The sequence below is a fragment of the Sinocyclocheilus anshuiensis genome, unplaced genomic scaffold (genome assembly GCF_001515605.1).
Source record: "Sinocyclocheilus anshuiensis isolate Anshui unplaced genomic scaffold, SAMN03320099.WGS_v1.1 scaffold52, whole genome shotgun sequence".
In the NCBI taxonomy this organism is placed as follows: domain Eukaryota; kingdom Metazoa; phylum Chordata; class Actinopteri; order Cypriniformes; family Cyprinidae; genus Sinocyclocheilus; species Sinocyclocheilus anshuiensis.
Window position 1 is genome coordinate 481665 of NW_015554055.1, and position 13233 is coordinate 494897.

General features: G+C 35.8%; 2 protein-coding genes across 6 annotated transcripts in view; both read right to left on the reverse strand.

Moving 5' to 3' along the window:
• The window catches only part of LOC107668511 (noncompact myelin-associated protein-like), a 22798-nt gene that overhangs the window by 5725 nt on the left and 3840 nt on the right, over positions 1-13233 (reverse strand). The window contains exons 1-2 of one of the 4 annotated variants that reach the window (XM_016460411.1): positions 4328-4380; positions 1860-1997 (exon numbers count right to left, since the gene is read on the reverse strand). The exons of 1 other annotated variant lie outside the window; for it this stretch is intronic. The gene's annotated coding sequence lies outside the window, so the exon portion shown is untranslated. Of the gene's footprint in view, positions 1-1859; positions 2145-4215; positions 4269-4327; positions 4381-13233 lie in introns of those variants that run through there. 2 more of the 4 variants (XM_016460410.1, XM_016460409.1) reach the window with 2 other exon arrangements.
• Positions 5675-13233, reverse strand: part of rcan3 (regulator of calcineurin 3) — a 25363-nt gene continuing 17804 nt past the window's right edge. For both annotated transcript variants that reach the window (XM_016460406.1, XM_016460407.1), the window contains 3 exons: positions 12340-12513; positions 10516-10687; positions 5675-8326 (listed from right to left, as the gene is read on the reverse strand). In XM_016460406.1, coding sequence (XP_016315892.1) covers positions 8172-8326; positions 10516-10687; positions 12340-12513 — 501 coding nt within the window. In that variant the 3' untranslated portion in view covers positions 5675-8171. The remainder of the gene's footprint in view (positions 8327-10515; positions 10688-12339; positions 12514-13233) is intronic.

Genomic DNA, 13233 nt, shown 5'->3' on the forward strand with positions numbered 1-13233 from the left:
ATAATTTTTTGTATTAAAATAAATCATAAACAAGCTTATTTTTTAATTTAAAAAATAGATGAAAAATTATGAATAAAATTTAAAATAAATACATGCTAAAATATATTGAGCTTTGATTAATTTATATTCATCAAAAAAGTGTTTGGCTCTTATTAATATAAACATCTCATTGCACACCATATTATAATATTAATAGCACATTAATTAAAAAAAATAGTATTTAGGCCTCTGCATATATAAGTCTGAATACCTTTTCATGAAAGATGTCATCTCTGGTTTAGAAATAAAAAACTATGGAGAAAGCCGCAACTCTAGAAAGCACTCATTGTGATCTTGCAACCTTTCTCAATCTCTCTATGTTCCTTGAAGTGCTTTTTAATCACTTGTTGCCAGCAAAATGAAGGTGTGGTCATAACTTGTTGCAAAAGTTTCTACTTCTAACAACTGGCTTATAATTATATATTCATTCATTCAATCCTTTTAAATAAGCTGTCATGATTGCTTCTGACTAAAACTTAACCACCCGTCCCTAATGTAATGTAAATCCACCATTCTATTTTGAACTAAATGAGATAAACCGTAGGTCAAATTCATAAATGTATGTGTGTCACTGTCGGTCGATTTGGTGAAACAATCAATTACACACACAATAGAATATAAATGTGATTGATTTATGTTAAGATCATGGGTAAATATTTAACCAGTAAAAAATGATTAGATCACAGGTGCGCTCACGTATGTCTCCTCCAGTGCACGTCACAGCCCTGACTACAGCCTTTCTATTCACACCAGATCAGTCCTCAGTTCCCTTGACTCAAACAATGGCCCATTCATCACTTTCTGTTACAGGTATGTGTCCATCTGAAGCTGGATTTTTAAACGTGTCTCCTACTTCTTACACACTTGCTAAAAATAAAAACAACAACTTCAAAATACACCATCGAAAATTTCATCTAAATCTAAAAGAAATCAACCTGACTGGAACCTCCTGTATTGTTCCTGAATGCCAGAACACAATAAACATTCACTGCCCTGCCAGAGCTTTGTGTGCAATGTCAGTCTAAAATCACATCAAAAGCAAATGAAAAGGAAAGTTAAAGTTATTCAGATTCTCAGAGGATGTACAAAACAGAACATCCTCTTGGGTCCTCTCAACAAAGGGGAAAAGCAATTCTGCGATAGTTCCTACCAGGAACTTATTAGTTCAATATCTTCATCATATGATCAGACATTAGTCAGAAACACAAAGGAAGCGGAAGGAAACTAACATCAAGGCTTGACATCAAATATTATAAATCATAACATCATATAGTGCTTATTGTTTCTCATAGTATCAGGACTAAAATCTCAGGTGCTTAATGTGGTAACTTCATTTAGAAACTTGGAAAAAGTCCAAAATATGATTCAATTTGACTAAATCCACCAGAATATATTACATAACAACAACAAGTCATTTTTAAGGGTCTGATTGGATATAAATTTCACCTCAAGATCACTTTTTACAGTGTTTCTGCCAAAAAAACACAATACGACCTACTGAGATGAGTTTTACTTTAGGTAAATGTACTTAAAAAAAATGTATAAACAATTTTCATTCAGAAATTGCTAGCAAATTTCACAAATAATTTCAAATTAGCTGCAAATAATATTGATGAAATATTTTTCATTGTAAAACATATATTTTCTTTACAACTTTGAAAAATCATTTTAAATATACACAGTCTGTCAACCTAAATATCTTTCCTATACACCTGGAGGCATGCAGCCAGGGACCCTCAGGGGTCCTAAGATGACAGGTGACAAATCACACACAAAACTGAAGGTGCTAATGGGTAAAGTTTGGTTGCATATTGGCTTACCTGTACGATCAGTTCCCCGTCGTGGAGTTCTCTCTCCACAGTATCAATTCCTCCACTCCCCCTCCTTCAGTCGACTGAAGTGAGCATAGTCCACACGCTCCTTCCCTCACACACACGCTGCCGCTAACAGAGCTGGGGCTTAAAAACACAATGGAAACCTGTCTGAAATGAGTCTGAACAGGTGAAATGACCGAATGTCCACTTCAGGCGTGATTATAAACTGAAGAAGTCGAAAGCGAGGGATGGTTTCAGCCCTTGGCAGGGAGGTAGACACGACGTGCCATATCAGAGCTCTCTGGACTGAAAGCGGTAGCTGGTTTTTCAGGTCTGGCCTGGCCCCCAAGGCGTGCCACATTCACAACACAGTTCACACACTCCGCTCTCGGTCAGTACTCACTTTTAATTAAACACACACATACACATACAGTGCATTTCTCATTGACTTTCTCTGTGTAACAGAATGTAGAATAGTAGAAAATCATTACAAGATTAGCACACGTGCTGTACACATGCAAATCAAGGGCCACAGAGAGAGCTGATGTGGTTTACAGATGATGTTTTATCAGCCACATTTAAATATTCAATCAGATTCCCTTCAAGTACATCCTTAACACACACTCAACTGCAAATAGATTTGAGCAGATACCAGAACATCAGAGTTGTTGTGATTCACTTGCTTGATGAATATAATGTTTTTGTCTGTCATTTAAGCCAATTAACCTATTCTAATCTAATTATCAGACATTATTAACCAATTCACGTTTTATATTGAAATAAAGTTATTAGACAAAATTGTATTGTGTAATTAATTATTTAGCATTTAAATTTAAAAATAATTTACATGTGTATTACTATAACAGCATAATTAAGATGAGTCATACCTTGGTGTTTTCTGCAACTCTTTCTTTTCAAAAGCAATTTCCTTCAGAAAAGGGTATGTTTCATCCCTCCACCCCGACACACACACACACACACACGTTTTGTAACAGAAATGTGTCGATAAAAGAAAGGGGACGTTTGTTCTTTTTGAGGGATTCCTTCCTCTAAGGGATCTCATGATAGAATTTCACTCATGGGTTTTCCAGTCGACCAGCCAGTGCAATATGCCTCAGCAGGAATCAAGTTACTTGTAAAGAGAAAAAGTGTTTTCTTTCTTTCTTTCTTTTTTATTTTTATTTATTTATTTTTGTGAGACAGCCACTTTCTGTTTTAGATATGTTCGAAATGAAATAACAGATATTACCATACTTTCTCTACACTTCTTGCCTCGTTTGTGAGTTCATGGTCCCTGATACAGCTTGTCCCAGTGGGGAATTTTGTGGTTCTTGTGTTTGGCAGTTTGCACTCTTTTTTCAGATGGCATCATTATATAACAAGAACACGTTGTCCTGCTCAGCTTTCACAAACAACTGGAGGAGAGTGGAGACTTACAGAAGAGACTCTATTGTCCTCGGCCTCAATCTAGTTAAAAAAAACTGTTCCATAATGGTCACCGCTGCCAGTCTTACATCATCTGGTTTGATTGATTAATAAAGCAATAAGCCCCGTGAAGCCGTGGTTTACAGTGAATTTATAACAGCTAAGGGGCGTTGTGAGGCACGTTGTTAGGCATGTTTATAACAACCCCTTTAGCTGTTATAAATTCACTGTAAACCACGGCTTCACGGGGCTTATTGCTTTTATAAAACGGTTATTCCATATACGTAGTAATGGCTCAACCAATCAGAATCAAGGACCGAAACTATCCGTTTTATAATTGGCATTTTACAAAGCCATGGAATGGGCTGTTCCTCATTTTGCGCAATAAATAATTCTGAGAGACTGTTCTGCATCTTTGCAGAAATGTCAGCTTTTAAAGGATATTTTAACTTCTGCTTACTTGTTAAACATTTAAATGTACAGGTATTCAAGACGCAATCTGTCGAGGTTCGTCGTCTCGCGATACAAACTGTAATTTGACGCCACTAGCAGTTAGCCTCACATCAATTGTCTAAAAGACATTAAAAAAAAAACACTAACATTTTTGTGACATATTTGTCATATGTACTTATGTAATAAAGTGATAGCCTACTTAATAATAGTACTTTTTGTGCTTTATCGACGTACTACCCAAAAATGTTTGCAATTAAAATCGCGTGAGCAGTGTTGTTACCTAGTCTGGTGTGCGCGACTTTGTGGGTTCGTTTCAGAGATTTTTGGCGACATATACAGTTACACACTCTAATCTTACCGTTATTATTACTACAGCGTTTTACATTTCTGTTGAAAACAAGATATTTTTGTATAGTAAAAATAACCCGCAAACTTTTAGTTTTGACGTCATGTTCAATATACTCAGCAGCACCATTATTCTCACCCTGAGGTATCTTCAATAGACATGCATGCTTACAACAATAATTCATAATTCAGTCAATTAACTTAACTCGCTCTTCAAAGTATCTTGCATAGACTATCTGCTCTACACATACACAAGATAAGAGCTGAAGTCAGGCTGTTTCCATTGGTCATCAGCAAACACATGGCGAGCGCAGGTACACACTGCACTGCAATCAGTCACCCATCTCAGGGCATTACACATCCGGCCCGAAGATTACACTGTTTACATAGTTTAAGCTGCTTTCGTTTGTCCATATATCACACTGAGGCTACCTTTTTTTTCTCCCTCAAAGAGAGACTGCAAAAACAAGGCATTATAGCCTACAATACAGTGGCCCCAAGAGTTTGGTCTCTTAAAATTGCATGATTTACATTGCAGTCGATAACAAAATAAAAGTAGATAACAAATTATTTAATTAATATGTTTAATTTATCAACATTTGTTGATATTGGATATAGATAGCATCGTCTATTTGCTGACATCTGATGCTCACTTATAATGTACTGGGTAATGTGCTCATTGGTATCTGCCAGAATTTTAATATGCACCTAAAACAAACCTCTTATTAAATATTTTGCTTATGTGTGTGCTTTTTATTTATATATTGTTCAGTTTGATATTTTGCTAGATTGTACAATGGCATTTGTACATTTTAAGTGTGACTTACAATTAAGTGTCCAAATACGTTTTGGGGCCACTTTATGCAATATTTATAAATGAATGTCAATAATATTATACTGTATAAGTGATATGTGATCCAATCTTCAGTATATTATCAGATTCCTTGTATAGATACATTTAAGTGGGTATAAGCAGATTTTCAGTATACACATCGATTTGCATTATGCAAGGGGAAAAACGTTACAAATTCAGGCAGATCTAGTTCTTGTTGTACATCTTGTTCAAAGCTACTGGATGTGATTCACAAGCTCCTTATTATTTCCCTCAAAGAATAATTCCCAACAGGACATGTGAGAGCCTGTATAATTAATATCTTTGTATCAGTATTTGTATCCCAGGAGACTGGGCTGGGATCTCCTCATTGACAGGTAAAAACAAAAATCAGGTGTGTCCCATTCTCCCCTGGTGAGGTGGAGATGAACCTCCTTTTATCATCAGATAAAGAAAAACTGGATAGTGGAAAGTAGGCTAATTGTGTGACTGTGACAGTTAAACCTACCTTTGTTTAAAAAAAAAGGCAAAAACAGACAATAAGCACAACTGAGATATTTATAAAGCCTGGCGCAATCGGAATTTGATATTGTTTTTGCATTAATGAGGTAAAAAAAAAAAAAAACAGTAAAATTTCACACGGACAATGTTTATTCAGAATTGAAGTTTTTGCCCACGCATGACCGCTCCTTCAAACACAGATGGAATGAGGAAGAGAAGGACACACACACACACACACACACAATTTTGTAAATATTTCCTGGTGGGGACATCCTATCATCTATGATTAATAAAATATGGTGCCAATAAACGTTATTCACACCCTTAAACAGTATTGAATCATAATGGACTTTAATCTAGATGCACACTTTTCTGTCACGTTGGGAGGTACTTGACTACTTGGGTGAAATAAACACCCAATAAATCTTTTTTTAATAATCAGTTCTTTATATATATATCTTTATTTATATATTTATATGCCAATGAGAAACAAATAACAATCATATTTACACAAACAAAAGCAAGCTAAGAGTCAGAGAAGAGCCCTGCAAAAAAATAAAATAAAATAAAAAATACATACCATACGGGACACAGACATATAACTGTAAATTATTGCTTCGTGTTCACGGGTTATGAACTACACTTAAAGTACTAGACAATATCTAGATCCAAACAGAACAGCAACGGTGATAGAACTGACTATCTGTAGGCTTCCTTATAAAAAGAAAAGAAAGAACAAGATAATTTTACTGATACGGAGCAACTGCAACAACAGCCTTAAAGACAGTAAAAAATATCAATACATTATGCTGCCAATGGTAGGCTTATCTTACAACTCGGTACAAATTTGCTTCTTGTGTTCATATACTTAACTTCTTCCTTTTGTCTTAAAGGTTAACACACACAAAACTCAAAGAGTCCAAAACATTTGTTCATGCTGGTTATCAAGAACTCAAAGAGCTTTGTTCACCATGTTTCTCACACCTGTATTGACTGAAACACAACAGGATGAAACAGGCAGGAGAAAAGGGCTGCATTCAGAGTGAGATACAAACGGGAAAGACTCCATCTATGGAAAAGTCACAGCATGCAGAAGTACAAAATAAAAAAAAGTTAAATTATTTATTTCTATATTAAGTTATTTGCTAAATGAGTCCTTCATCACAAAAGGATTGGCTTTTAAACAAAACACTTGAAATCTTTTTCTCACATGTAAGTAAGGGAGCAAGGCAATTTATAAAGTCACATGAATTTCACAGTTATTTGTTTGCATTATTTCTTTTTCATTGCATTTCAAAATATGACTGAATATCACTCAATGTTTAACTGAATTTTCTTTCTTTTTAAATTATTTTTTGACTAAAATGTGACTTTTTTTCTAAGGCTAATTTAACCGCCATCTTTATAAGCCTCTGCAATCCTCAATCTGATTGGTCAATCGTGACATTCTACTTCACTGACTGTACATTATTACTAAAACAAATATCTTAAAATGACATTTTCATCCATCCATTTTCATCTATTTTTACCTTTTTGGTATGAATTAACACAGTGGAGGTTTATAAAATGGAAAAACAATTATGAGACACAAAAGAACTGGGATAGTTCCACAGAAGAAAAAAAGTCATACAGGTTTGGAGTAAATGATGACAGAATTTTCATTTTTCGGTGGACTATCCCTTTATATGATTTGATCTGTCATTGCAAAATGCACAACTTAACAATATGACAGTATCATTATCAGTACTCTGTTCTGGGTCACTCGGCACATTGATTTTCATTTCGAAACTTGAGCATGTCAATGTATATTCAATAAATCAATGAAGATATGAAAAACACCAAACATTGTCAGTGCTAAACAATGCAAGTGGTACAGAATCACGCCAAACAGAGATGGTGTAAAACTAAGACCCAAACCATGTGCTTTTTCCTAATTGTTTATCTGGCCTGCAAGTGAATGATGCGCTATACAAATACAAAATATCGAACTTTACACCTGACAACTGTTTCTTCGCTTTCCAAGGCCAATCACTCTGAAAGACAGCGATCAGATATGCTTAAAGTTGCTTTAACATAGAGTATAAAATACGCCAGTCAGCATGCAAAAATGTGTGGTATCAAATACACAGTAAGAATAATACACATCTAACTTAGTAAACACCCTCTCATCATAACCGTTCTTACCATTTCCATTAAACAACTTGTCATCTCATTCTAGCATGGTATGAACAGGCATAAATACGCACATGGGTCACAATCCCAGCGAGCCGCGCCACCTCTGCAGGTGTGCCAACCTGACCGATATGGAGATGAACGCGGACACGGCTGTCGAGAGAGAAACGGAGAAAGCAGAATGGGTCGGCTTCCTTTTTTTAAAGCGTTATTTTCTTTGATGATCAATCAAAGTGACAAACAGTAACAAAGTTTACATGTAACCTACTTCTACGACTGTTAAATACAATTACTGCTCTTCAATGCTACAGTACAAAGACTCTAAATGAGGGAATGAAAGCGCTATGATTGTGAGACGGGGGTCGCAAGCTCATCGCCCCCTGGCTGTCCCGTGAGGCAGCAGTGAGACAGTGTGTTCAGTTCACGAGTCCAGTTCAGAACACCACACGTCACCTGTGCACGGAGCATCCCTCCACATCCATCCCATTCTTAGTTTAGCTTTTTTTGTTATTGAAATAAAGTGTGCCTTTCCCTGGATGAGAGAAAGAGACACAGAGAGAGAGAAAAACGTGTGAAGTGTGCCAAAGGTTTTAGTTGTAGACTTTCGGGGGACCGTCGGGGCGTCCGGTCTGGACAATCTTGGCTTTTGGCCGGGCTTCTTCCTCTTCCTCAGTATCGCTCTCACACACGTGGACCACCACACTAGGAGTGGACTCTGTACCCGCATGCAGCTCATACTTCTCACCTAGAGAGACAGATAAAAGATGAACACCTTTTGAAATGAATGGACATACTAAAAAAACATGAAGTTAGTTTCAGAACTCAAGCCTTCCTTCCCAGCCAAATATGTCCTCAATTTAGCTATGAACTTCTTCATCATTGAAGAAAGCCATGCTGTGGGCAGGACATTTTTTACTTTTATGAAAAGTCTAGTACAAACACATTCCCGGACATTCTGCATCCGTCATGTTTGCATTGTCTATTGAACCAAATGTTGACCTGTGATATACTGACAACAATCGCAAAAACTGTTAAAGAAGAACTTCCCAAGAACAAGAATTTACCAATGAGGAAAAACTTTCTTTGCATGGCTAGGACAAACTGTACAGCTAATGTAAATTATGAGGTAAATTAAACCCTAAAACCATAGGTCCCTATAAATTAGCAAAATGGTCTGTGATTAAAAATAATAATAATAATGTTATACAAAATTATTTTTGTCTCTAGTTCAACATGGTGCTCTTCTCAGGCTATATAATACTAAAAAATCTATTATTAATAAGAATATACAAAATTATTTTTGCCTCTAGCTCAACACAGTGTTCTTCTAAGACTAGGGTATCTATCTATTCATCCATCCATCCAATATATATATATATATATATATATTTGATTTTTTTTTGCATTTAGTTCAACATGATATATGGCGCTCCAACAACTCTTACTGAAGAGTGGAATGAGAGTATTATGTCATGTCATCAACAATTAAAATGAGAAAACTCAGTAATCCAGATATGAAGAATGGAGCCCAAAACATTTTGTGTTAGATTGTTTTTGCCATCTTTTCTGCATCGGGTGGACATTTTATAGATAAATGTCCAGATAAATTTGAAAGCCATTGAAAGATGAAGTAATAGAAGCACCACCATTGAGAACACACAAACACTGAGAAACAGAATGAGGGTTGCTATAGTAACGAGCCAACCATGTACCAGCAGGGGGCGCAAGACACAGCACACATGAAGAGGAACATCTAAAACGGTTTTAACAGTCCATTTCTGTTTACTGTTGCCACCTATTACAGTTCAGTTTTTAAACACAATATTTGATCACCAACCACACATTAAAACAGTTGATAAATTTGTATTTATTTATTTATTTTTTACAATACAGCATCCTTGTAATATCATTTTAGCCTTCTTGCCATTTTAATTCATTAGTAGAGGGATATCAGGAGATGGTGAAGAAGATGGAGGAATGGGATCTGGAAATGTGGCCCCAAAAATTATTTGAACACTAAAGTCACATTAAAAAAATGTATCTGCCATTGAATTTGATCAGGGATTGTCAACATTTTCCAATTCAGGGATCTTCTCAGTAACACTGACTGTATAATAACTTTCATGAAATCATGAATAAACATTAAATACAACTAGTGCTGACCTACACTACCGATCAAAACGAAAGTAAGGTTGATACTATTCAATAAGGACACATTCAATTGATCACGGTAAAAACTTTTACATTGTTACTTTCTTATTTCTTATATCTTAACACATATGATAGAATACAGTTATTTTGAATTGCAATAATATTTCACTATATCACTGTTTTTACTGTATCAAATAAATTTAGACGGTGTGTATTTCTTTTAAATACATGAAAAAATACTTACGGATAGTTTCTTAGTTTACCATTACATATCCTGGATTCATTGCATCCAGTGCCTGACAGAAATGTGCATTTTAAGGTTTATTACCAATGAGGAAAAACTTTCATTTTTTTAAAATTGCATCCAGTGCCTGACGAGGCAAACAAAATAAAGCTATAGAAGAAATTGTTCACATTTGGGGACTGATAAATATATCAGTCCCCTTTAAGAACTTTCTATATTTCTATTTCTATATTATCAGTCCATAGCCCCTGGCAAAAGATAAATACAAAAAAAAAAAACCCTTCACTAAAAAGCACAAGCACACTTTTCAAGAAAATGTTTGTACTCCAAATGCTTTTGGGGTCACTTAATCTATCTACAGAAGTTCGCAAGTGTTTTTAATCCACTTTTGGTGTGAAAACCAGTGTTTGAGTCAGTGAGGACATACATTTGGTTCAGATGGTTACACACACTTACACTCAGCACAGCTTGTTTGTATGTGTGGGAGTAAGTGGCATATGCTTGTATGCTGACTGTGTGTGTGTGTTTGTGTTTTGTACCTGGTCCCAATTTGGCCACAGCACACAGCAGGTCGTAGTTGATCAAAGGTGTGGCATCTTCACTCTGGCTCCATCCCACAGGTGGGGACGCAGGTGGAGAGATGAGGAACTGCTTGACAGGTTGAGGTGGGGCAAGGTATGTCTTGTCCATGTCGTCCCTTGAATTCTGCACCTGTGGTCAGTGAGAAAAAAGACGGGGTGATAAAGCGAAAAACAAGAAAAAACTCCTCTCCTTTTAAATGAAATACATCCTCTTAGCTAAATATAGCACAGTTCAGGCCCAGATCTAATTGATTTGAAGGAATATTTTCACCATAGTTACATCTCTCTGAAGGAAACAGGCTAATCTTTCACTGTTTAAAAGACACACGTTGTCCTACCTAGATCATATCCGCACTCCTACACAGCAGCACACAAATACACAGAATCACTCTGAGGAGTGCGTCCACTCTTTCTGTGCTCTGAATAAAACACGTGGAGCACATTTACTACATACTGATTCTAGAAATATAATTGTGTCTGTCTGATTTCACACAATTAATAGCAATGATTAGTCGCACGAAAGTCTCCACAGTGTGTGTGTGTCTGTGTTACTGTGCTGGGAACTGTGTGTTCTTTGACTATCCCAAGCTGACAGACCTCTGAGAGGAGAAATGAAGAACTAAACTCTCCTCTTCTCTCATCTGTTCTCCTGCTAATGTTACACTGAGAGTCCTGAGATCGCAGCTCATGTTGCTTCTGATAATTGTCCTATTATTGTCAAAGACGATGTTTTAAATGAATCAAATGCCTTGTGCACCTTGCTTGATTCATAATGTTACTGTGGGTACAAACTTGCTATGCCCTTCCTCGTTTACATCAGGTGTAGCAAGTAAAAGAACGGTATAATTATCTTTTTTGTATGTATTTGTTTTGGGTATTTTTAAATGTTTAATTTGAAAATGCTCCAATAAACATAACATACAAAAAACATTGTATGAACATTGAACAGAACATTGGCTATATGCAAGCTTCAGGGGAGAGCAAAATTATGAAAAATGAATACATGAATTTGAATGAATATGAACTTACATTGCCATTCAAAGGTTTTGTCAGCAAGCTTTTTTAAAGAAATGAATACTTTTATTTAGAATGCATGCATTAAATCTATCAAAAGTGACATTAAAGGCATTTACAAAGTTACATTCTTTTTTAAATAAATGTTGTTATATTGAACTTTCTATTCTTCAAAGAATCCTGAAAAATATTTACAGCACAACTGTTTTAAACACTGATAACAAGAAATGATTCTTGAGCATCAAATCAGCATATTAGTAATTCAAACAGCATATTGTAATTTCTGAAGGATCATGTGACACTGAAGACTGCAGTAATGACTGATGAAAATTCAGCTTTGCCATCACAGGAATAAATTACATTTTAAAATATATTAATATAGAAATTAAAGGAAACATTTTATTTTAAATTGTAATAATATTTCACAATATCATTGTTCTTACTGTATTTTTGATTAAAATAAATTCAACCTTAAAATAAAACTTTCAAAAACACTAAAAACACTCTCTTACAGACACCAAACTTTTGAACAGAATTGTGTATTTCAGTCTTTTTGGAACTATATCTTTAGTTTATAGTATTTGAATATAGTTCCCAAGTCACATGGACTAATTTTATGATGTTCTTTTGTGCCGTTTTGGAGTTTGACAGCTCCTGCACACAGGTTTGGAACAACACGAGGGTGAATAAATGATGACAGAATTTTCATTTCTGGAAGAACTATCCCTTTAATGAAGAATGAAACATAATAAAGATTAAAGCACTGACCTGTGCGAAGTACAGTTTTAGTTTCGTGCCATTGAAATCGGATTCATGGAGCTCGATGCGTGCGCGTGCAGCAGCCTCTGGAGTGCTAAAGCTGATCCGAACTCTTCTGAAACTCTTGAACATCTGGAAGGACGTCTGATCATCATAGATCCTGAACAGAGCCTCAAACCGCTCCTGAGGAGAATTACAAACAAAACACATTTCAGAACTGCTTCACTTCTCCATTAAATAACTTGATGTCTACTGTAAACGTTTGCAGTGTGTAATTTCACGATACTGCTGATGTTTTTAGCATTTGTGTTATTATGAAACTAGCATCATGCTCTCCTGTGCCCTAGAAGCACAGTACAGGACCCTTCAGTGCTGATTTAGACGGTTTTGAACAGGAGGCAGGTGAAATATGAAGAGTGACCTTTATTGTGCTGATGGAGCAAGTACAGAGAGAACGGTGACAGGAAGAAAATAACACAAAAGGTTCATTCAAGGACACCAGAACAACTTCTAGATTTACCCCACACAATGTCCATATTCACTATACTGACAAGGCCAATTAACTGTTGTTTTAAGATATAAGCATGTTGTTTGATATGTTTTGATATCAATTTGTATCATTTCTCTATCCCTTTTAATTTCAATTAATAAAACTATAATTTGAATAAATTTAATATTTAAATTGTAAGAATAATCATTTATCATTTTTGCTGTCCGTATGCAGCTTGTTTGTGTTTGCATTTCAGTGTTTCTGTTCCCACACATACAGAAGGTTTCTGTAACAAGAGGGGACGTGCCAATCACTAATTCATGTGCAGCTCTGAGTGTTTCCTGCAAGCGGTGTAGACTTACACACTGCCCAGGTGGAAGGAGTGGACATCCGCCTTCATGACACACCAGCTC